Below are 23,886 nucleotides of genomic sequence, written 5' to 3' on the forward strand. Positions count from 1 at the left end.
GGACTGCTAGTCCCAGCATCTGTCATTATTGGCTGAGGTTCCAGCAACATCTGGAGGGCTGCAGTTTCCCCACCTCGTCTTACAATGAGGCAGTCTGGTGTAATGATTAAGGTTCTGGGCTAGAAACCAGGAGACGGTGAGTTCTAGTACTAGCATGGTAGTTTTAGGTCAATCAGCAGGAGACGGTGAGTTCTAGTCCTGCCTTAGACGTGAAAGCTGACTGGGTGACTTTGGGCCAATCACCAGGAGATGGTGAGTTCTAATCCTGCCTTAGACATGAAAGCTGACTGGGTGACTATCGGCCAGTGACCAGGAGACAGTGAGTTCTAGTCCTCCATTAGCCATAGAAGTCAGCTTGGTGACTTTAAACCAGTCTTTCCCTCTCAGCCAACCCATCTTAGAGGGGTGCTGTTGCAGGGAAACTAGAAAGCAGGAGAATTGTGTGTGCCACCTTGAGTTGTACAAAATAAAGGCAGGATATACATCTAACAGATCAATAAATACTGTCTGCTTTATTCATAACAACAGTACATAATTAGAATGCTGGGAAATCTAAGTGATATCATTGAGATTCTTTTTTGGGGGGGCATACAAGGAGAGATGGGTTTTCCATCCTTCGGGACACACCCACACGCAGAAACACAAATGTACGCACTCTGGTAAGACAGGAACATGCTTGAATCGTTTAATCCCGTCTTCCAAGGCATTAAAGTGAGGCAATTCAACACAATTATGGGGGTAAAAAACTCCAGAGAACTCTTCTGGCTGACCGTTCAAGACTTCTAAGCCAGGTTTTAAGGCTTGGTGAGCGTCTCAACCGCTGGTTTTCTGCCGGCCCTTCCATGCCCTCCTCCTCCAACTCCTGAGTTGCAGTTTCAACCACAAAGAGTCATCAGATACAACAAGGGTGGGCAACTGTGACAACTTGACAACTCTTCCTGGCTCAGGAATTCTGGAAGTCCACAGGTTATAAAGCTGCTATAGGTCTCCATCCTTGTGAGACAAGGAACATGGCCCTCTAAAACAGGGGTCCCCAACCATGCTGGTTGGGGAATTCTGGGAGTTGAAGTCCACAAGTCTTCACGTTGCTAAGGTTGGGGACCCCTGCTCTAAAACACTGCCATCAAGAACCTGGTCTATTTCCCCCCCCCCAACAAATCCATCCAGCTTGTTTTCTTTCACTATGAAAATGGCAATTTGCTCTGTTGGTTTTTTTTTCTCTTTAGCTTAACACTCAGACAGGAAGTCAACATTTAAGATCATTTCAGACAAGACTGCTGTCTGCACGGGAAGAAAATTATTTAAAAGCCACACAACGGTTGTAAAGATCGGCACGTATGGTCTAACTGTATTTTCCCGCCAGACACGGGTTGACCAACCAACTGCTTTTAAAAGCTGCAGAGTATTTTTTTTTTTTTTATTGAAAACGACGGTTAAAAGTAAATTGGTATGACTGCGCAGGAGCTAAGATGTTACAGCCAAACCGTGCACCCCTGTAGGACGAAGGTTTTCAAAAGGCATCTTTGTGCTGTAGGAATTCCACACGGTTTTTTAAAAAACCTAACTTTGGTAAACAGAGTAACGGTTGGGCGATCCTGCCCCTCTCCCTTTCCAACTCTTTTCAGAAACAAGGGTCTGTTTTCATGTTTCAGTGTTTTAAAGAAGTCTTGGCTGCATAATATTTCCTTCCCAGCATAACATGAGTGGAATCAGTGCAATTTTGGGGGGGAGGTCTTGGATCTGCAAAAATGTTATACAAATAACCTACTAATTCGTTCAGCCATAAATATTTAGAAAATCGTAATCTAATTATCCGGCAAGGCAATCAGACCCCGTCTTCTTTAAAAAAAAAAAAAAAAAAAATCATCGGGGAAATTTCTTGAGTGAGAAAACCCTGCTCGGAGTTTCTTTTTTTCTTTTTTTAATGCGAATTAAATTGTATTAAAACGACAGCCGGCTTGAAAGCCGCAAGACACTGTTTGTTTTCCAAATTCACTTAGGATTTACATTTGTACACTAATCTTGCTGCTGACTTGGCAGTCTTTTGTGGCAGTCGGAAACTAAATATTCATGAGCTAATGAAAACCCTGTTTTATGCAGAGAAGTTTAGCTAAGGGCTTCCAGAACTGGGAGAAGGGGGGAAAAAAAACTCAGTTAAAAGAGGAAAACTACCATCAGTTTCTAAATTTTGACTACAGCTGGTTCTCGACTTACAGCAGTTCGTTTAGTGACCGTTCACAGTTACAACGGCACTGAAAAAAGTAACTTATGACCATTTTTCACACTCATGACCGCTGCAGCATCCCCAGGGTCACGTGACGGTTGCAGTGACCCGGGATCATGTGATCCCCTTTTGCAACCTTCTGCCAAGCAAAGTCAAGCCAGACTCACTTAACAACCAGGTTACTAATTTAACCACTGCATTGATTCACTTAAGCACTGCGGCAAGAAAAGTCGTAAGAACTCGCTTAACCAATTTCTCACTTAGCAACGTACGTTTTGGGGCTCAACTGGTGGTCGTAAGCCGAGGACCACCCATACTCCTGACTTTCCCCAGTCTTTATTCAGCTATTTGTAATCTTCCACTTACTCTTACGCCCACCTGAGAGAATCCATCTATTGTTACGGGGAAGCAAAGCAGCTTCCAGTTGAGTTGGGAGGAAAACGCAGCACAGCTACCACGGGCCCGACGGGTGTCTGTTTTCCATCAAAAGTTCCACGAGGAGAACTAACTTATGACTAGACCCACCCAGACGTTGTTTATACCAGGCCATCAATCAAACTCCCTCGCTCACCACCGGTAAGAAGGATAACTGTCTCTGCAGGCAAGGAACAATGCGGTAATTAGGACACTGAGCAGGAAGGCCAGAGAATGCGGATCCCAGCAGAAACTCAACAGTGCCTCCTACAGGAAAAATGGAATATTGAAGGAGGGAACCCCTGGATTGGTAAATCCGTTGTACATCCAGGAGACGGAAGTCTCCATTTGTCTCACAAGGACACAGAACAACAACGTGCATGCGTAGAGTTAAGAACTAACAGAAGAGAATATTCGTAGCTCAGGTTGAAAGGTGAGGTCTCTAAGCTGGGCTGTTTGCCTTGCAGATGTTTCGTGACCCAGGTAGACATCCTCCTCAGTGGAGAATTAATACATTTTTATAGAGTATTATGTTATTTTGCCTGGCACTTTTAATACTGGTCTTTCCAGGTGACTGGTCTTAGCAGAACTTGGCTGATGTTGTTGATATTATGCATATGTTTTAAACGTGATGAACCCCGTGTGGGTAATCCTAGATAAAAATATGGCCGGAGTGAAATAGCACGACTCAAAAGTAATTAATAATAATCAAGGAAGAAGGCATAATTGTGCCTAAACTATCTCATTAAAAAGAAAAAAAAACCCTCTTTAATTTCCAAAGGAGAGAACGATTCAGTCTGTGCAAGACTAGCCCAGTGGCACATTAAGGATCATGGATTTAATCCGTGGCTAAGAAGACACAGCGTACTAAACTAGCATCAGATAAACCACCTTGCAGCTTCTGAGTTTTGGCTTACTAAGTGTATTGTGATTAAGCCACCACGGCACACCATATTTTATGTAAACCCAGATAATGAAAGCTTAAAGGACAGTACAGACAGTCCCCATTTAGTGACTGACTCACAGAACGACTGTTCAGTTATAATGACAATGGAAAAAGTCACTCTGCAACCAATTCTCGCGTCATGACTTTTGTTCGTCGGTAAAGCAAAGCTGAAGCAAGGTCATAAGCACAACTGCATTTTCACTTAGCAACTGCTTTGCTTAGTGGCCAAGTTGCCAGGCCCTGTTGTGGTCGCTAAACAAGGACCCTGTAAATCTGCTTGTTGAGTAACAGAGCAGCTGTAATTACCATTTCTCTTTCCTTTTAAGTTTCTTACTTTTAAAAGAACTCATGCCACAGAACTGAAGGCATCATTGTAAAATGTTTCAATAAACATTGTTTAAAAGCAAAACGGAGTCCTGAGAGCATCTAAAGACAAACCACGATGGTCAAACAATCCATTCTCCCCCCCCCCCCCGCGGACCAATCAAGAGAGCCTTACTTTGCATTCTACCACACTCTGATCCGATTCACAAGTGACGTAGATTTCGTCCACCGCACGCCTTAGGTTGTCAAAAAGGAATGCCCAGTATCTTGCTCGGAGGTCCACTTTCCGTGGCTGCCGTGTCTTGGTGGGGCTTTTATAGAAGCTCTTCTCCCCCGAGGCTGGTGTGATTTTGCAATCTGAGGCTGTACCCTGAAAAGGAGATTCAAAAAGCACATGTGTGCGCTAAACAAACTTTCTCCTGCTTTTTTAAAAAAACAAATAAATCTCAATTGTTCAGGTTCGCCCCGGAGACTAAGCTACTAAGCGTGATTTGCGAAGGTTCACGGATCACCTATATTAGTGATTCTCAAACGTGGCAACTGAGGATTTCACCTCCCAGAATGGGGCACGTGCTTGGAGTATACTGGTGTTTTTCAAAGCTGGCCACTTCAAGAAGTATGGCCTTCAACTCCCAGAATTCCCCATGCATGAGAAGTGAAGTCCACATGATTTAAAGGGGCCACGTTTGAGAAACACTGATTTCAATCAAACAAAGCACAGATCCTGAAGTTTCGTGCAAAACTATCGGCTTGAGAGCTTTGTTATCACTGCAAGCAGAGGCTTAACCCTAATCCAACCAAACATATCCGATCATGGTTTAGCATGATGTATAAACCCAGCTTCCTTGGCTTAGTTCAGGGGTGTTCAACCTTGGCAACTTTAAGATTCGTGGACTTCAACTCCCAGAATTCCCCAGCCAGCTGTGTTGAAGTTCACAAGTCTTAAGAGTTGCCAAGGCTGGACACTCCCGAATTAAACAATAGGCCATAATCAAACCATCACAGCGCGCGATCCCAACCTGTTTAAGCACACCAGGACTTATGTAGCTTAAGTGCAGAGACATTTGGCTTTCAAATTGATTATTTAAGATTATTTAAGAACTCATTTAAGGTTATTCAAGATCTGGCTACTTGCTTGCTCTTAACATATGGAAATCTCCTGTCAGCTGGCCAGGCCTGCTTATTACAAGACCGTCTGTCCATTAGGGGGATATGGCAATCATTTTACTGTGGGGGACTTTCGTTTTGTATTTAATACAGTCCAATTATTGACGCTGAACAGTTGGGCGTTTGTGTTACGGTGGCCTTTTTTCACTCCCGGGGTAATTCAAAATGCTAGTATCACTGGCTCTCTCTTCCCCAGAGAGTGTAAAAGGACCCTCTGCACATGTGGATGCTCTTTTGAAGGATTTTTTTTTCCTTTCTTTTTGGCTGATCATTTAAAATCTATCCCCTCGTTAGCTGCACGGGCGATGTAATGCTTTAGTGCAGGGGTAGTCAACCTTGGCTCTTTTATGACTCATGGACTTCAACTCCCAGAATTCCTGAGCCAGCTAAGCTGGCTCAGGAATTCTGGGAGTTGAAGTCCACGAGTCATAAAAGTGCCAAGGTTGACTACCCCTGCTTTAGTGGTTTGATTTTTTAAAAAAATGCAAAATGTGACAAAGTGGATTTATTTAACCGTTTGCAGCTTTCCAGAAATGAGCGTTGTTTCAGATGCTTGGACCTTAAACAAAATAAAACAGCACAAACCTGTTTGCTAATTTTGTGCGTTCCTTGGTTTATCCTCTTTGATTTTGCCCCCACCTGCCACTTCGGTTTTCCTGTAAAAAGATGAACTTTTCTTAATAGAAAGAATTTTATTTTTTTTAAAGGACTCAGAGTGGAGATTCGTGCCCCTATCTCTGCCAGGCTGTTTCCAGGGTTCACAGGAGTTGTGCTGTCCTTTCTTTTAACTGTGGTTTGTTGAACAGGCCACAAAGGCTTGACGTACAGCACACAGAAGCCATTAATCACGGCTTAGAACTCAGGGTCACCCTGCACCAAACCAAAACAATAACAGCAAAAGTTAGCTGAGATAATTTAGCACAGTGTTTTTCAAACTTGGCAGCTTTAAGGCGGGTGGAGTTCAACAGTGGTTGACAAGGGAATTCTGGGAGTTGAAGTCCACCCGTCTTAAATCTGCCAAGTTTGAGAAACGCTGATTTGGCCCAATGTCAAGCACATACCATCCTCCTCCTTGCTCTCCAGCGGCACGCTCCAAGCAATCAAGTTCCTTGCAGTGCGGCCCTCTTCGGCTACAATTTTCCTGACTTTGTCATGACTGTTAGAGCGTTGGAAAGAAGCCTGCAGAAGGGAACAAAAGTTTCAGAGAATTGCACCCGACTTCGTCAATTCCGAGAGCTGAAGTCCACAGGTCTTGAAGTGGACATAGCTGCTCACCCCTGAATTAAAGGGCTGGGTCACTTCTGCCTCAGAGGCTTGAAGGAGGCAGGAGCGGAAACCTGAGACTGACCACTGAAAATGACACCCCGACTTTGCGCTCAAACAGAGCTACAAGCAGCTCCTGGGATCACCAGAGCAGAGAACTTACATCTCCTCTCGGTGTGACCGGATGTAGCACACGGCAAACTCGGAAAGAGTTTCACTCTTGCCCAAAAGAGAATGGATGGAGCACCCAACCATTTTTACTTTTTCAACCACTTGCCGTCAGGCTTTCCTTACAAGATACAGAATAACAGAGTTGGAAGGGACCTTGGAGGTCTTCTAGTCCAACCCCGTGCTCAGGCAGGAAACACTATACCAGAGATAGGCAACCTTGGCTCTTTTATGACTTGTGGACTTCAACTCCCAGAATTCCTGAGACAGCATGGCTGGCTCAGGAATTCTGGCAGTTGAAGTCCACGAGTCATAAAAGGACCAAGGTTGCCTACCCCTGCCCTAGACCATTTCAGACAAAGGGCTGTCCAATCTCTTCTTAAAAACTTCCAGTGTTGGAGCACCCACAACTTCTAGAGGTAAGTTGTTCCACTGGTTAATTGTTCTAGCTGTCAGGAAGTTTCTCCTTAGTTCTAGGTTGCTTCTCTCCTTGATTAGTTTCCATCCGTTGCTTCTTGTCCTGCCTTCAGGCGCTTTGGAGAATAGCTTGACTCCCTCTTCTTTGTGGCTACCCCACCAGCTCCTTGTTGATTGGTGAACCTCAAGTGCAAGGGCTTCAGGGCTAAAAGCCTCGGTTTCCCCATCGTTAGGGTGAAACGACCCAGATCTGCAAACGGCTGTCCTTCTTAAAAGAAGTTTTCAGAAAAAAAAAGCCTGGCAAATGTAAACAGTGTGAGGTCCTGTGGTTTGTAAAACTCTGGCAAAGTGGCGTGCCAGATTCTGAAAGATGCATTAAAACCCTTGCAGCAGCAGACTACAGTCTTTGTGGAGGCAAATCCAGAACAGATCATCTCTTTTCGTAGATGACAATTTTCAGATACCTATGGGTGCGTGTCTGTGTGTGCATATGTGTTTGTAATGTCCTCAAGGGGAAAAAGTAAAACTTAAAAGCCCAGTTGTCAGAGGCAATAATTCATATTGCTCTTCATGGTTACGGGGAAAAAACCAACATTATTTAAAGAGGTGACCATAAAGGCATTTCCATCAAATTTCCAAATCTGCTATTCTGCATTTCCACGCTTATTTGGCATCAGCGAAATGGTCTAGGCCAGGGGTCTTCAAACTTGGCCCTTTCATGACTTGTGGACTTCAACTCCCAGAATTCCTTAGCCGGGCACGCTGGCTGAGGAATTCTGGGAGTTGAAGTCCACAAGTCATAAAAGGGTCAAGTTTGAAGATCCCTGGTCTAGGCTCATCTCTAAGTTAATTCAGGGTATAACGTTGCATGGAGAGACATCTTCAATAAAAAAAGTGCAAAGAAAAATATTTTTACTGTTATTTCATACCTGCCTCCATCTGTAGAAAACTGGACCCCTTTCAATGAATTTGGGGAAACCAAGAGTGGAGTAGTTTAAAAAAAAAGAGGCTCAAACTGCAGCCACAACCATAAATCGGAACCTTTTTGCAACCTGCATTGATTGATGAAGACCACGGGTCTTCAAACTTGGCCCTTTCATGATTTGTGGACTTCAACTCCCAGAATTCCTTAGCCAGCGTGCCTGGCTGAGGAATCCTGGGAGTTGAAGTCCACAAGTCATAAAAGGGCCAAGTTTGAAGACCCCTAATCAAGACACATTATTTTCAACTTTTTACTACCTCTCTTGAAAATGTCACTATTTCAGTATCATAACTGCATTGGACCAAATTCTTCAAATTCCTTATTACATGTAATCCTGGGATTATGACGACAGGCACCAACAGTTCCACTGATAAGCAAGGCGGCTGTTAAGTGGGCTGTGCCCGACTTTTACGACCATTTTTGCCACAGTTGTTAACTGAAACGCTGCGCTTGTTAAGTGGATCATGCCGTCCTTAAGCGAACCTGGCTACATCCATTGACTTTGCTTGTTGGAAGCCGGCTCGGAAAGTCACAAATGGTGATGCACAACCTTGGGACATTGCAACGGTCATAAACTCAGCCAGTTGCCAAACACTCGAAGTTTGATCGCCTAACTGTGGGACTGCTACTATGGTCGTAACTGCGAGGATTTTCAGTTGTTAGCCTGGAACGGTTGCTAAACAAATGGTTGTAACTCAAGGACTCTCTGTATATGGTCACAGTGGGGAGTAAAGCCTTTACATGTCATCCAACTACCAAAACATTAAGAGGCTGTCGTGAAGGAAGGACTTACCATCAAATTGTATTTGTCCTCTGCATCAACAGATTCACTGATCACATTTTTGGCTGAACCCATGAAGTCGTCATAGCTGTGTTAACACACAAAAAAACAGGCATTTTTAACGCAGAAGCGATGAAACAGGCATGCAGTATTTCTTTCCAGGACACGGAGCGTCACAGAACATTTACAGCAAAGACACAGAACCTCTCTGAAGCCTTGGCAGCAACCCATAAATTTGCCACTCTTTATTTTTGGTAGCTGCATTTGAATTACACCAAATTAATTCAAATGTAAATGACCCAAAAACGAGGCTCTTGCTTGTGACCTTCCTATGGTTTGGATTGTTCAAAAATTCCAATGCAGCCCTCGGCTAGCAAAGGGTTCTGAACCTTTGGGGTCCACCATGCAGTGAATTCAATTATTCTGCTTTACTGGGGAGCAGATAATTCCTTCAGACACCACCAGACTGACACAACATTACTTTTAAGCTAGCATTATTGGGGACCTGAAGCCGATGTTGTTGAGACAAGCACATCTGAATGGTTATTTCATTCCTTAAAGACTTGGAGAACTATCTTGCAGAAAACCCAAAGTAATTTCACAGGAACTTCTGGAAAACATTTAGAGGCGAGCAGCCGGTCGCTGTATCGCTTTCATTTTTACAAAAATAACACGTTCCTTTTTTCCTCTTGCGTATGTAGTGGCCATTAACCTCTTTAAAATAATTCCCACTGTATCCGAATAAAAAGCAGCCACAAAAAAAAGAAAAGAAAAAAACACCACCTGGTCACTTTAATGACAAAACTTCACTGCATGAATCCCGCGAATAAACAATCAAATGAACATTAATGCAAATCAAAGTAGGCCATCTATACAGTCAGGACATCCAAATCATGGGTGAGTTCTACAAACAATAAAGCAAAAATTGTGCCACATTTAGAAGATGGTCAGATAGAAGCAACTGCAATATCTATCTATCTATCTATCTATCTACCTATCTATCCATCCATCCATCCATCCATCCATCCATCCATCCATCCATCCATCCATCCATCCATCTATCTATCTGAATGGCCTGGAGAAGGATCCTGAAGGGGGTTGATAATTAGGCATCTTTATAAAAGGAGCAAAATAATAGGACGTGGTCCATCAATTCAATGGCCTCTTCTCTGCATGAGTTTTAAATGCCAAAGGAACTGTCTACTTAAGTCTACTTTAAGCTCTTCCAAAGTTGGAGATAGCTAGCCAGCCTTAGACCAGGAAGCTGGCTACTCAAGCGTCCATCTCTAGGATGGACAGTCTGATCTAGTGGCTGTCCAAAACCCAGTAGTACTAACAATATCTACTCATAACCCTTCACCAGAAGTACACTGTGCAGAAACTTAACAACTGCAGTTTCTGCTAGAGTGATCTCCTCTGACACAACATTCTCAACTCAAGGCTAAAGGCACAAACCCAAAGGGGAAAGCTGTCATTCTAACAAGGAGAGGAAAAATACACCTCTCTCTTTGATCCCTTCTGCTTCTTGGCAAAGAACCAGGTGGTGCTTGGGAATAGATTCCACAACAGAGGGGTCTAAAAGCCACATTATGCCAAAGATTGCTTTGTATTTATTTTTCTAGCTAATGGTGGAATAACATAAATTTGCCATTGTTTTCATTCCAGATGAGTTTTAAAAAAAATATTTTCCTTTCTAGCAGAGTAGGATTTTAGAAGAAAACTTTCAATGTGTAGGGAGAGGTGAATATCCTGTCATTTTTACCACCAAGTACATTATTTGACTTCTGTGCAGAAATGACATGGGGAATTTAATTTTTAACTCGTGGAAAAAGCACTTTACTACGATGGTGGCAGGTACACAATATCCTTAACGATATTCTGAGTGGAATCATCCTCTTTTTTATTTGTATTAATCTTGCTTTTATTTTGCCATTTCAATGACTTTAGGCCTCAGTCGGATTTTCCATTCTACAAACGGAATTTACCTTATTCTAGACCCAGCGTTTGTTTATTCCAGAATTTTGTAGTAATGTAATACAGCAAGCCGGTACGTTGTTGAGACTGAATTTTATTTATACTGGTTTACATTGTGAAAAAAAACCCCTCTATTAAAACCCAACAATCTATAGCTGTTCTATATCAGTATGAGAAAATTTTTCAAAACTCTTTTAACTGCAACAAAAACGAGACTTTGCAATAACAAATCTGAGTGGCTGATTTGTTTGGGGTTACCACTGTTTCCTTTCTACCTTCCAAAATGTAAGTTTGCTTAACTTTGCTCTTTGTTGATGCCAAAACAAAACCAAATGCTGCCTTCGCCCAATTCACGTTTGTGTTTATTTACTTGCAAATATGTTTCTACTGCTGTGGCAACCAAGTTGTAATGCTACCCTCTTGTTTCCCTTTAGCTCAGAAGCTCTCTCTGCTGGAAATATGTCTTTTCCACCTCGCCTCCAATCAGATGACAAGATGACATGCAATGTCAGAGAAGATTATTTTAAATTCAAGGGCCACGAGATTTCAAGCCTTTTAAAACCAGATAGACTAAGAGCCAAAAACATGAACGTTGGACAAGCAATCGCCAATTTTGAGGGCGTATCAAGAAGTTGTGTAGACTAGGCTAAAAAGAAGAATTGAATGGAAGCGGCTTAGCCTAAGCATCAAGACGACTGCAAAGTGGGCATCAAGCATATCATTTGAGCAAGGGCCTTCCAGATCCCTCACCACTAGAAAAACACATTTAGGCCTTAGGAAAGTATACAGCACAACCCAGTTTACAGTCTGTGGAGTCTCTGGAGCTCTCTGAGGACCAAGGAGTCTGCAATTCAACCCTGAGCTTCAAATTTTCTCTTTTATCGGGGTTTACCCTCTGCACTGGAGGAGGAGGACCTTTGCATAAAAAAATGCAGGCCGCAAAGGAGGCCCAAATAGCTTGCAAGAGCGGGAAGAACAAGGACTGAACCATGGCCAACGTCTTCAGGGTGCAGAGTGCTTCATCCCTTGCTTTCTTCTGATAATTTCTCCTTCAGTCAAAGAGGACTAAATCCCGGATGAGGGAAATACCCCTGTACAGGTAGTCCTCAATTTACAACCGTTTCTCTAGTGACCGTTCCAAGTTACAACGGCACTGAAAAAAGTGACTTAGGGCCGTTTTTCACACTTACGACCGTTGCAGCATCCTCAGGATCACGTGATCAAAATTCAGACGCTTTGGCAACTGACTCATACTTATGACCGTTGCTGGATTCTGAGGTTACGTGATCCCCTTTTGCGGCCTTTCAACAAACAAAGTTAAGGGGGGGAAGCTGGATTCACTTCTCAACTGTGTTACTAAGTTTAACAACTGCGCTGATTCGCTTAACGGCCATGGCAAGAAAGGTCGTAAAATGGGGCAAAAACTCACCTCATGACTGTCTCGCTTAGCAACAGAAATTTGGGGCTCCACTGTGGTCGTAAGTCAAGGACTACCTGTGCAGTGATTCACTTAACGACTGTGGCAAGACAGGTCGTAAAATGGGGCAAAACTCATTGAGCAACTTAGGAGTGGAAATTTTGTGCTCTGTTGAGGTCATCGATCAAAGAGTACTTGTAGGGCAGGCTTCCCAGTCAATCAAGGTTTCAAAACGCTTCTGGTTCCCTAGAGCAGATTTTAAAGAGAAATGGCCACACAGGATGACCTTCTAGGAATGCCCCCCCCCCCGAATGTCCTCCCAACTACCAGGTGAGGCACAGCCATAGAGAGAGACAGCCATGCAGGGACATTATGTGGGAGAGCTGTGGAAGACGGCAGAAGGCTGGGGAAAGCGACCTGCAGCTGTGGCCCAAAACATGCAAGGAGTCGGGGAGAAGCCGGAAAGTGGGGTGGGGGGGCGGCAGAGCAAGGCTGGCTAAAGGGGGAGAGCGCCGTGCAGCGGGATGGCCGATCCTGCCCCAGTGATGCCACCACAAGAAGCGGACAGACTTTCGGAGTGCGGCTACACCAATATTCGTTTGGTTTTTTTAGGAGAAAGAGAAGTGCTCTTCGTACCATGACGGGTAAAGTTATGTCCGTTATTGGGACTTTTTAGTCCTGATAAACTGTGCAGCCACTTTGGGGGGAAAAGAAAAGAAAACATTACACAGGGTGAAAACTTTCAGCAGTTAAGACACACCTCCCTCGGGGAAGAATTGATTCCTTGAGCAAAGAGGCGTTTTGGCCATCGGGACTCATCAACCGGACCTCAAGCCGTTGACTTTCCAGGCTTACCACACTTGACCAACGCTTAAAAGATCGCCGTTTCTGAAGGTTTATAGTATTCCCTGGTCAGCTGGATCCTGCTCCCAATATCCCCACAATTTTTAATTGCTCAAAACCTGCCTTCGATTCCGCTTTAGGAGGAAACGTCATTGTGAAAGTCCCAAAGGTGCTTTTTTAGGAGGCAACTGGACTTTCTTGTTCTTCTTTGAAGATGTTTCGCTTCTCCTCCGAGAAGCTTCTTCAGCTCGGACAGCTCCATTCCCCACCATCCAGTCAGAGCTGAAGAAGCTTCTCGGAGGAGAAGCGAAACCTCTTCAAAGAAGAACAAGGAAGTCCAGTTGTCTCCTGAAAAAGCACCTTTGGGACAACCAGGACCTGGAGGACGGAGAATCTCCACAGTCATTGTGAAAGGTAGCATAGGAAAATACAGGCAGACCCCCTCCCTCCCACCCTGCAGACTCGGGCCCCTTTATGGAAAGGGACGAATAGGAAAGGAGTCGATCCAAGCGACCAGGGCGCTTTGCACATCCTCCTCGACCCCCGAGGGACCCCGTTTGGGCCTGTCAGTCCCTCAGTGGGGGCATCCTGGCACCCATTTGGGCCCCTTCACACGTGCAGACGGACACGCGTGTACAGGGTCGTGCGAACGGAGCCATGGGGGGGCAGGCCGGGGCTGCGAGCGAGAGGAGGGGGGGGAGAGGGAGCCTGAGGCGGGCGGAGGAGGAGGAGGCCCGGCTTGGTTGCCCTGGAGAGGCGGGTGGAAGGGCAGCCGCCATCTTGCCGGCCGGGCCCGCCGCCGCCGCCCGACTTACACTCGCCGCCGCGCAGCGCCGTTCCGCCTGCGTGCGTCCCGTCGCTGTGACGTCATCTCGCGCCGCCGGTAGCCGGTACCGCGACGAAAAAAAATACCTCTCGGAGGAGGCGGTGGCCCGGCTGGGAAAAAGCTTGCGCGACTGAGCATGCGCGGTTAGCTTCCGCGCGTGCTCGGGAGCGCCTACCGAAGCCGACGGCCCTGAGGGCTGCCCTCCCTGGCGCCGAGCCGCGCCTGCGCTGCCTCTCCCGAGGATGCTCAGTCGCGGATGCTGAAGCCGCCGCCTGCCCTTAGTTGTGCCCTTCTCGGGGGATTGAGAAGCCAGAAAGGCTGGAGAGGGTCATGTGGGAGTGGACTTTATTCCCCATCAGCCCCATTCAGCATAGTCAATAGCTGGGGATTATGGGAGTGGTAGTCCAAAATTTCCACAGACCCCCTTCCCCCCCACAAGTCATCCCTGCTTGATGAGTTTGATAGGAAATTAAAATTCAGCCCAATGGACGCAGGTGCTTTGAGATGGGTGGACTCCAACTCCCAGAATTCCCCAGCCAGCACATACTGACTGAGGAATCCTGGGAGTTGACCTGCACATTTTAAGTGGCCAAGGTTGGAAAAAAACAGGCTGAAATCAAATTCAGTATAATTGGGCTGGACCTGCACCCGGAATCTGCTCCTTGCAAAAAGGGGCGATTGCAAGAACGGAGGACCAGACCCCCCCCCCTTCAGTGCAGGGGATGCAGGAGTCTCCCAGGACCACCAGGAGGGACCCCAAGAAAACCCACCCACCCACCCACTGGGATGCAGGGCACTCAAGGCGATGGGGTGGGGGACGCTGCCAAGGCTCCTGCACCCTCTACTTGGGGCGGGGGGCGGGATTCTACTTGCAGTCGCTCCTTTTTGCAACTGCAATTCCCCCCGGACTCTGGAACCCACTCACCCACCGGGATGCAAAGCACCCACGGCGCTGGAGGTGGGTCGGGGGCGCTTCCAAGGCTCCAGCACCCCCCCTCACTACAGGGCGGGGGCATCCCCTGCCCGAGCCCCCCCCCCCCAGGACCTCCCTCTGCAGAGCCCCCGCGCGGCCGGGCGTTGCAACGGGCGAAGCGGGGCATCTCGCGCGGAGCCGCCTAAGCCGCCGCTGCGACCGTTCGGGGAGGAGACTGGGCGAACGGCCGGCCCGGCTCTGCGCCCGCCTCCCTCCCTCCTTCCCGGCCTGCCCGGCTGCAGCCATGGAGTCCCCGCCGCTGCTCGGGCTGCTTGGGCTGCTGCTGCTGCTGGGCGGCCCCGGGACCGGCCTGGGCGAGCACCGGCCCGACTACGACCGGGAGGCGCTGCTGGGCGGCCAGGTGCGGTGGGGGGGGAGCAGGGACACCCGGGCCCATCCTCCACCGCCGGGGAGGGGGGGGCCGCCTCGGCATGCCCAGCTAGGAGGGGGAAGAGAAGGGGGGCGCAAGGAGCCGGGGGAGGGGGGTGGCAGAAAGGGAAGACCCCGGGAGGGAGTGGGAGAGGGGTTCTTCCTCCCCCCCCATGTGAAACCCCCCTTAAGCCAGCTCAATCTGCATTTGGGCTGGGGGGGGCTGCCAAAAGCCACTGCATATTAGGGCTAGGGGGACCCCTAAGTTCAACTGGGCTTCTTGTGGTCTTTTTGCAGGAGGGGGAGGTACCCAATAGTGGCGGGGAGGGGTCACAGTCCAGCTTTCCTGCTAAAAAAGTGAGTGGACAGAGAGCTGGAGAGGAAGAGAGAAAAAGAGAGACAGAGACAGAATGAGAGAAGAAGGGAGGGAGAAACAAAGAGAGACAGGAAGAGAGAAAGAAGAGAAAAAGAGGGAGAGAGAATGAGAAAGAAAGAAAAAGGGAGGGAGAAACAGACAGGAAGAGAGAAAGAGAAAAAAAAGGGAGAGAGAGGAAGAGAAAAAGAAAAAACGGGGAGATGGAAAGAGAGGAAGAGAGAGAAACAAAAAGGGAGAGACAGAAGGAAAGAGAGGGAGAGAAAGAAAAAAGAGAGGAGGAGAGAGAAAGAAAAAGAGGGAGAGAAAGTTCTCCCCAAGTTAGGACTCATTTTAGTGCTGTTTCCCCCCCCCCCCCAAAAAAGGATGAAGTGGAAGAATTTTCCAAACTGAGCCCGGAGGAGCAGCAAAAGCGGCTGAAAGTGATCATAAGTAGGATCGACGTGGATCTGGATGGCTTTCTCACCGAAGGTACCTCTGATAATGACCCTCTTGCTAAGCCCAGTCTCTGGCTGGGCTTCGGGTGTCGTGTGAATGTGGCCCTGGCACAATTCGTCACCCTGATTAGTTCTGGGTGGTTTGCTGGTTTCCAGCATTTACTTCTGGGTTTCTGGCAAAAAACACCCATTGAGTATAATGGATTCATTTAACCACAAAGAAAAGGTCACATGATGACCGGCTTAACAACCGCATAAATCTGGGCTTCATAACAGTAATTCACGAGGACTACCTGTAGTGATATAAATTGTCAATTGTCAAGAGCCAGTTTGGTCCAGTGGTGAAGGCAGCGGGCAAGGAACTGGGAGACGGTGAGTTCTAGTCCTGCCTTAGGCACAAAAGGTGGCTGGGTGACTTTGGGCCAGCCCAACCCACCTGGCAGGGTTGTCGTTGCAAGGAAAATGGGGGGAGGAAAGTGTGTTGGATAGATTCGTCACCTTGAGCTATTTGTAAAAATAATAAGGGTGGGATATAAATAAACAATAACAAAAATAAACAAACATGGCTGGCGGGAAGCACGGAATTCAGGATGCCGGGCAGAGGTGAAAAAAATTGCATTTGGTATCTTTGGAGTGGGAGGAGGGGGGTCCAAGGGTCAGGAAGCAACGTGGTATTGCAAGCCCCGCCCCTTTTCTACGCACCTTGTTGCAGGCCGAGGGGGGCGGGGCTTGGGGCGATTCTGCTCAACTCATCACTGTCAATTCACCAAGGCCGACTCACTACAGCAGGGGTCTTGAAACTTGGCCCTTTGATGACTTGTGGACTTCAACTCCCAGAATTCCTCAGCCAGGCACGCGTGCCTGGCTGAGGAATTCTGGGAGTTGAAGTCCACAAGTCATCAAAGGGCCAAGTTTCAAGACCCCTGCACCCACATTGGGACAACTCACTGCGGGACAATTCAATTCTATTATTTTAAGTAATTCAGAAAATAATTTTAATTTTTTCGTTATTCGCATCCAATTTTGTCCCTCCTTCGGCATCCTTTCTTGAGTGACTCTTGTTTCTTCGATATTAGTGTGATTCTTCTGCCACAGCGAGTTGGCCGTGGCAACTGGGGGCTCCATCTTGCAACGCCTCTTAAAAAGGGGAAAGCTTGCAGACCCCCATCCATTCTTAGGGGGTGTCCTTTGCCAAGGGGTCGAAGGTCACCCAGCAGGGAGGGGTCCGTTCACCGAGCTAATGGGGTCACGGGAAATCTCCGCAGCCGAGCTGAGTTCCTGGATCCAGCATTCCTTCAAGAGCTACATCATCGAAGACGCCAAGCAACAGTTCCAGCACTACGACAAAGATGGCGACGCGCGGGTCTCTTGGGAGGAGTACAATATCCAGATGTACGACCGGGTCATCGACTTTGAGGAGGACACGACGCTGGACGATGCTGAAGAAGAGTCCTTCCGGCAGGTGAGGATCCCAAAGGAGCTTTAAAAACCTGGGATATCGGAATTTTATTCTCCAAGGTCCCTTCCAACACTGTTATTCTGCTGTTCTGCCTGCCTTCCTTCCCTCCCTCCCTCCCTCCCTCCCAGATTGGATAGCCATTCGTCCGAAATGGCATAGGTTCTCAGGCTTGAGCAGGGGGCTGGACTAGAAGACCTCCTAGGTCCCTTCCGACTCTGTTATTCTGCTATCCTTCCTTCCCTCCCTCCCTCCCAGATTGGATAGCCATTCGTCCGAAATGGCACAGGGTTTTTCCTGCCTGAGCAGGGGGTTGGACTAGAAGACCTCCGAGGTCCCTTCCGACTCTGTTATTCTGCTGTTCTGCCTTCCTTCCTTCCTTCCCTCCCTCCCTCCCTCCCTCCCAGATTGGACAGCCATTCGTCCGAAATGGCACAGGGTTTTTCCTGCCTGAGCAGAGAGTTGGACTAGATGACCTCCGAGGTCCCTTCTAACTCTGTTATTCGGTTAATTCTATTGATGAAACGGGATTAGGGTCTGAAACGTCAGTGGCCACCTTTTGAAAGAGATCCACAACACCGGACGGCAGAGGCTAAGACAATATTGCCTCCTTGATCAAGAAATCTCTTCCTGTTTTGCGAGACGCGGAAAAGCTGAGACGCCGGCCCTCTTAGGGACTGCAGCCTTAGTGGGCAGGTTGGGTAAACCTCGGACCCTCCTTGGTTGAAGGTCGAGAAGCACCTTTGGGTCCGAGGCGCTTTGGCGAGGCGAAAAGGGTCACACATTCGCCTGCCGCTTTTGCCTGCCACTCACGTCTTATTCACCTCCATTTCCAAAGCTCCACTTAAAGGACAAGAAGAGATTCCAAAAGGCGAATAAGGACGGCGATTCTTACTTGGATTTTGAGGAATTCGCTGCCTTTGAGCATCCGGAGGAGGCCGACTACATGAAGGCAAGTCTCGGGAGAGAGAACGGCTTCAAAGTAGTCCCCGGTTTTACAAATTTTATGGGTTGACCAATATAATACAAAATACCACCACAACTGAGTCCAGCATTTCAGTGGGTAAGCGAGTTGTGAGCTCTGCCCCGTTTTACGACCTTTCTTGCCACAGCTGTTAAGGGAATCGCTGCGGTTGATAAGTTAGTAACCCGGGTTGTTAAGTGAGTCTGGGATTCCCCATTGACTTTGCTGGTCAGAAGGTCGCAGAAGAGGATCACGTGACCTTGGGACACGGCAACGGTCATAAGTACGAACCAGTAGCCGAGTATCTGAATTGTGATCCTGTGATCATGGGGTCGTAACTGCAAAACAGTCATAAATCACATTTTTCAGTGCTGTCGTAACTGAAGAGCCATGGCTGCGTTGTTAGTGCAGATTTTAAACACTGGGAAAATTAGAGAGAGAGAGAGAGGGAGAGAGAGAGAGAGAGAGGGAGGGAAGGGGAGGGAGGGAGAGAGAGAGAGAGGGGTGGGTGGGCTGTAAGGCGCCTTTGAGCCTTTTTTTAAAGCAAGAAGCCCAGAACTGTAATTGGAATTGAATCCTTTTTTTTTTTTTTTTGAGCAGGGGCCTCCCAACGTGAGAACTTTAAGACTTGTGGACTCCAAATCTCAGAATTCTGGCTGGGGAATTCTGGGAGTTGAAGTCCACAAGTCTTAAAGTTGCCAAGTTTGGAGACCCCTGATCTAGACTAATGGGGTAGTGGGGGATGGCTGTAGGTCAGTGTTTTGAGAAAGAGGCCAATTTGCACAACACATATCCCCCGTTTAACTAAACTCTAGTTTGCAAGGTGCAGTGATCTGTAAGGTCATTGCACAATACGCAACCTGAGACTGGTTAGTTCCTAGCAGGGGTCTCCAAACCTGGCAACTTTAAGATTTTAAGAAAAGGGAGTCAAGCTATTCTCCAAAGCGCCTAATCAAGGAGAGAAGCAACCTGGGATTAAAGAGAAATTTCCTGACTGTGAGAACAATTAACCAGTGGAACAGCTTGCCTCCAGAAGTTGTGGGTGCTCCAACTCTGGAGGTTTTTAAGAAGAGATTGGACAGGTATTTGTCTGAAATGGTCTAGAGCAGGGGTAGGCAACCTTGGCTCTTTTATGACTCGTGGACTTCAACTCCCAGAATTCCTGAGCCAGCCATGCTGAGGGGAAAGGGAGAGGTTTCCAAGCTGAGCCATGCTGGCTCAGGAATTCTGGGAGTTGAAGTCCACGAGTCATAAAAGAGCCAAGGTTGCCTACCCCTGCTCTAGAGTTTCTTGCCTGAGCAGGGGTTGGACTGGAAGACCTCCAAGGTCCCTTCCAGCTCTATTATTATTATTATTACTTGTGGGCTTCAACGTCAACAGGGCTGGCTGGGGAATTCTGGGAGTTGAAGTCCACAAGTCTTAACGTTGCCAAGTTTGGAGACTCCTGCTTTGTTGTTCCCCCGTCTTGCGAGCAGAGCTGATGGGCAGGTCACTCTTAACCTTCGGATGGTTTCTCCTTCCCACCAGGAGTTTGTCATTCAGGAATCTTTGGAAGAACATGACAAAGACGGGGATGGATTTGTCAGCCTTGAAGAGTTCCTTGGCGACTATCGAAGAGATCCAGGTGAGTGGCGGGGCTGTTCCTGTTCAACCTGCCCACGGGGGCTTCCCAGGCAAAACGCACCTTTTAGTGGCATTTGGCTAAAGTAAACAGGGAGTGAAACGAGGATGGGGGGACTTTGTAAAAGGGCCACCTTTCGTTTCAGCCGCCAAAGAAGATCCCGAATGGATTGTGGTTGAAGAAGACCGCTTTAAAAATGATTACGACAAGGATAAGGATGGAAAACTTAGTCCCAAAGAACTGCTGACTTGGGTGATGCCCAATAACGAAGGCCTTGCCCGGGAAGAGGTAAGAGGTTTGAAGAATGTTATAGGGCGTCCCCGACTTACAACAGTCCGTTTAGTGACCGTTCAAAGTTACAGGAACTTAACGACCATTTTTCATAGTTACGACCTTTGTAGCACCCCACTTTACATCTTAAGAAGACAGAACTCTTGGAATATCTCTTCCAACAGGCATCTTTATTAAGAGAAGATGGTTGCAGGCATTCTAGACAGGATCTGAGGGGCCAACCCCTACCATTCAATATTTTAAGTGTTCCCAAGCAGCCCCCACCCCACCGCGATGATCCCAGGCATTACATTTCCACCCCTTTTTTCTCTCGACCGGCAGAAGGGAGACTTCAGAGAGTAGTAGATGAAAGGTTATAGCCATATTGTTATGGTCAGTCCTCTTGGTGAGATCCANTAAGGCGCCTTTGAGCCTTTTTTTAAAGCAAGAAGCCCAGAACTGTAATTGGAATTGAATCCTTTTTTTTTTTTTTTGAGCAGGGGCCTCCCAACGTGAGAACTTTAAGACTTGTGGACTTCAAATCTCAGAATTCTGGCTGGGGAATTCTGGGAGTTGAAGTCCACAAGTCTTAAAGTTGCCAAGTTTGGAGACCCCTGATCTAGACTAATGGGGTAGTGGGGGATGGCTGTAGGTCAGTGTTTTGAGAAAGAGGCCAATTTGCACAACACATATCCCCCGTTTAATTAAACTCTAGTTTGCAAGGTGCAGTGATCTGTAAGGTCATTGCACAATACGCAACCTGAGACTGGTTAGTTCCTAGCAGGGGTCTCCAAACCTGGCAACTTTTAAGATTTTAAGAAAAGGGAGTCAAGCTATTCTCCAAAGCGCCTAATCAAGGAGAGAAGCAACCTGGGATTAAGGAGAAATTTCCTGACTGTGAGAACAATTAACCAGTGGAACAACTTGCCTCCAGAAGTTGTGTGTGCTCCAACTCTGGAGGTTTTTAAGAAGAGATTGGACAGGTATTTGTCTGAAATGGTCTAGGTCAGGGGTAGGCAACCTTGGCTCTTTTATGACTCGTGGACTTCAACTCCCAGAATTCCTGAGCCAGCCATGCTGAGGGGAAAGGGAGAGGTTTCCATGCTGAGCCATGCTGGCTCAGGAATTCTGGGAGTTGAAGTCCACGAGTCATAAAAGAGCCAAGATTGCCTACCCCTGCTCTAGAGTTTCTTGCCTGAGCAGGGGTTGGACTGGAAGACCTCCAAGGTCCCTTCCAGCTCTATTATTATTACTTGTGGACTTCAAAGTCAACAGGGCTGGCTGGGGAATTCTGGGAGTTGAAGTCCACAAGTCTTAACGTTGCCAAGTTTGGAGACTCCTGCTTTGTTGTTCCCCCGTCTTGCGAGCAGAGCTGATGGGCAGGTCACTCTTAACCTTCGGATGGTTTCTCCTTCCCACCAGGAGTTTGTCATTCAGGAATCTTTGGAAGAACATGACAAAGACGGGGATGGATTTGTCAGCCTTGAAGAGTTCCTTGGCGACTACCGAAGAGATCCAGGTGAGTGGCGGGGCCGTTCCTGTTCAACCTGCCCACGGGGGCTTCCCAGGCAAAATGCACCTTTTAGTGGCATTTGGCTAAAGTAAACAGGGAGTGAAACGAGGATGGGGGGACTTTGTAAAAGGGCCACCTTTCGTTTCAGCCGCCAAAGAAGATCCCGAATGGATTGTGGTTGAAGAAGACCGCTTTAAAAATGATTACGACAAGGATAAGGATGGAAAACTTAGTCCCAAAGAGCTGCTGACTTGGGTGATGCCCAATAACGAAGGCCTTGCCCGGGAAGAGGTAAGAGGTTTGAAGAATGTTATAGGGTGTCCCCGACTTACAACAGTCCGTTTAGTGACCGTTCAAAGTTACAGGAACTTAACGACCATTTTTCATAGTTACAACCTTTGTAGCACCCCACTTTACATCTTAAGAAGACAGAACTCTTGGAATATCTCTTCCAACAGGCATCTTTATTAAGAGAAGATGGTTGCAGGAGTTCTAGACAGGATCTGAGGGGCCAACCCCTACCATTCAATATTTTAAGTGTTCCCAAGCAGCCCCCACCCCACCGCGATGATCCCAGGCATTACATTTCCACCCCTTTTTTCTCTCGACCGGCAGAAGGGAGACTTCAGAGAGTAGTAGATGAAAGGTTATAGCCATATTGTTATGGTCAGTCCTCTTGGTGAGATCCACATTCAGTCCCTTTGAAGTTTTAATGAAGGAAGTGAGAGCCATAAAAACCCTTTGCTCATCCCCCTTCCCCTTCGTAGTATGACAGAATCCAGAGAGGGCAGAAATGGGGTTTTCCATAGTCGATAACTAGAAATGAAATATAATTGGATTCTGACAGACTACTTGTATACAAAAAAAAAAAAGGAAGAGAATGGAAAAATAAGGAGAGAAAAGGGGAAGAGAAAACTAAACAAACTTGTTAAGTCGAGGGTCCCCTGTATAATATAAGCTGGCTGGGGAATTCTGGGAGTTGAAGTCCACCTTAGTTGTTGAGCTCTTAGCTGAGACAGTCAGGGCCAGGGTTAGCCGTCTTGCAGCTAAGTTCCAGTTTCAACCCAATTGTTAATTTATTTCCCAGGCTGTCCATCTTCTTGACGAGATGGACTTGGACGGAGACCGAAGACTTTCAGCAAATGAAATTCTGGAAAATCAAGATCTGTTTCTCAACAGCGAAGCCACCGATTATGGCCGACAGCTCCACGACAAAAGTTTCTACCACGAAGAGCTTTAATTTCCGAAAGAGGCTTTGCCTTCGTTTCAAAAGTGGATATTTCTCCCTGTTGTTCAGCTTTAAAAAAAAAAAGAGAGAGAGAGAATGCCAAATGGGCAGCGATTTTACATCGCTCAAGTTCCCCGCACACTGCCAGCATTACTTCGGCAGCCTAATTTTTTAAAAAAGAAGGGAAAAGAACGGAGACCTTTAATGTTCCGATTTCAATACTGCTTTTTGAAACATACTTGAAGATGCCAAGGTTTGACTGCAAGGTACTTCTAGTTTGGGTTAGATTTATTTTATTTTATTTTTTAGGAAAGGGAAAATGCAACCATAACTGTCTGGTTCCGTGTTAATGGTTTTTCTCTCCCATTTTGTATATTACAAAATTCAAGAGGATGAAGTGTTGGGTACGAAGTTTCTGTGCATATTCTCTTGTTCAAATGGTAGATGATCGGGAAATATTTTCACCTTTGGGAAGTATTCTGTTGACTTGGATTAAAATGTTCAGATGCCCCCTTTTTCCTGTTGTGCTGTTTCTTTGCATGAATCTCTTAAAACCACACTATATCTCACTTAGCTTCTTAAAAGGAAGCGCACTTCAAGCCCGGATATATAAGGGGGAAAGAATTTAAAAATACGGCTTTATCAAACCACCAAAATCAAGCAGCAGAATAGGCCATCAATATAGGTAGCCCTGCTTAGCCACTGCCCTGTGCAGCGATCCTTCAAAGTTAAGACGGTGTTAAAAAAACAACACCCAAATACCTTTGCAACAAATCCTCACATTTATTGCCTTCAGAAGTTGTGGGTGCTCCATCACTGAAGGTTTTTAAGAAGACATTGGACAACTGCTTGTCTGGAATGATAGAGGGTCTCCTGCTTGAGTAGGGGGTTGGACTAGAAGACCTTCAAGGTCCCTTCCAGCTCTATTCTGATTGA

The 23,886-nt window shown here is 46.9% G+C and overlaps 2 protein-coding genes across 2 annotated transcripts; one reads left to right on the top strand and one right to left on the bottom strand.

Annotated features, from left to right (window-relative positions):
- Positions 1-4,354: 4,354 nt before the first annotated feature.
- SCAPER (S-phase cyclin A associated protein in the ER) lies at positions 4,355-8,769 on the bottom strand. The gene is made up of 4 exons (XM_015817991.1): positions 8,699-8,769; positions 6,137-6,254; positions 5,661-5,731; positions 4,355-4,420 (listed from the first exon to the last, which is right to left on the bottom strand). The coding sequence occupies exons 1-4, from the start codon at positions 8,759-8,761 to the stop codon at positions 4,355-4,357; spliced, it is 318 nt and encodes a 105-aa protein (XP_015673477.1). The 5' UTR covers positions 8,762-8,769.
- A 6,194-nt stretch (positions 8,770-14,963) lies between these two features.
- RCN2 (reticulocalbin 2) lies at positions 14,964-23,466 on the top strand. The gene is made up of 7 exons (XM_015817992.1): positions 14,964-15,080; positions 15,827-15,932; positions 17,164-17,360; positions 18,193-18,306; positions 19,846-19,942; positions 20,085-20,227; positions 22,810-23,466. The coding sequence occupies exons 1-7, from the start codon at positions 14,964-14,966 to the stop codon at positions 22,960-22,962; spliced, it is 927 nt and encodes a 308-aa protein (XP_015673478.1). The 3' UTR covers positions 22,963-23,466.
- Positions 23,467-23,886: the final 420 nt, after the last annotated feature.

This window comes from Protobothrops mucrosquamatus, unplaced genomic scaffold, assembly GCF_001527695.2.
Source record: "Protobothrops mucrosquamatus isolate PMUCROS unplaced genomic scaffold, P.Mucros_1.0 scaffold660, whole genome shotgun sequence".
NCBI classification, from domain to species: domain Eukaryota; kingdom Metazoa; phylum Chordata; class Lepidosauria; order Squamata; family Viperidae; genus Protobothrops; species Protobothrops mucrosquamatus.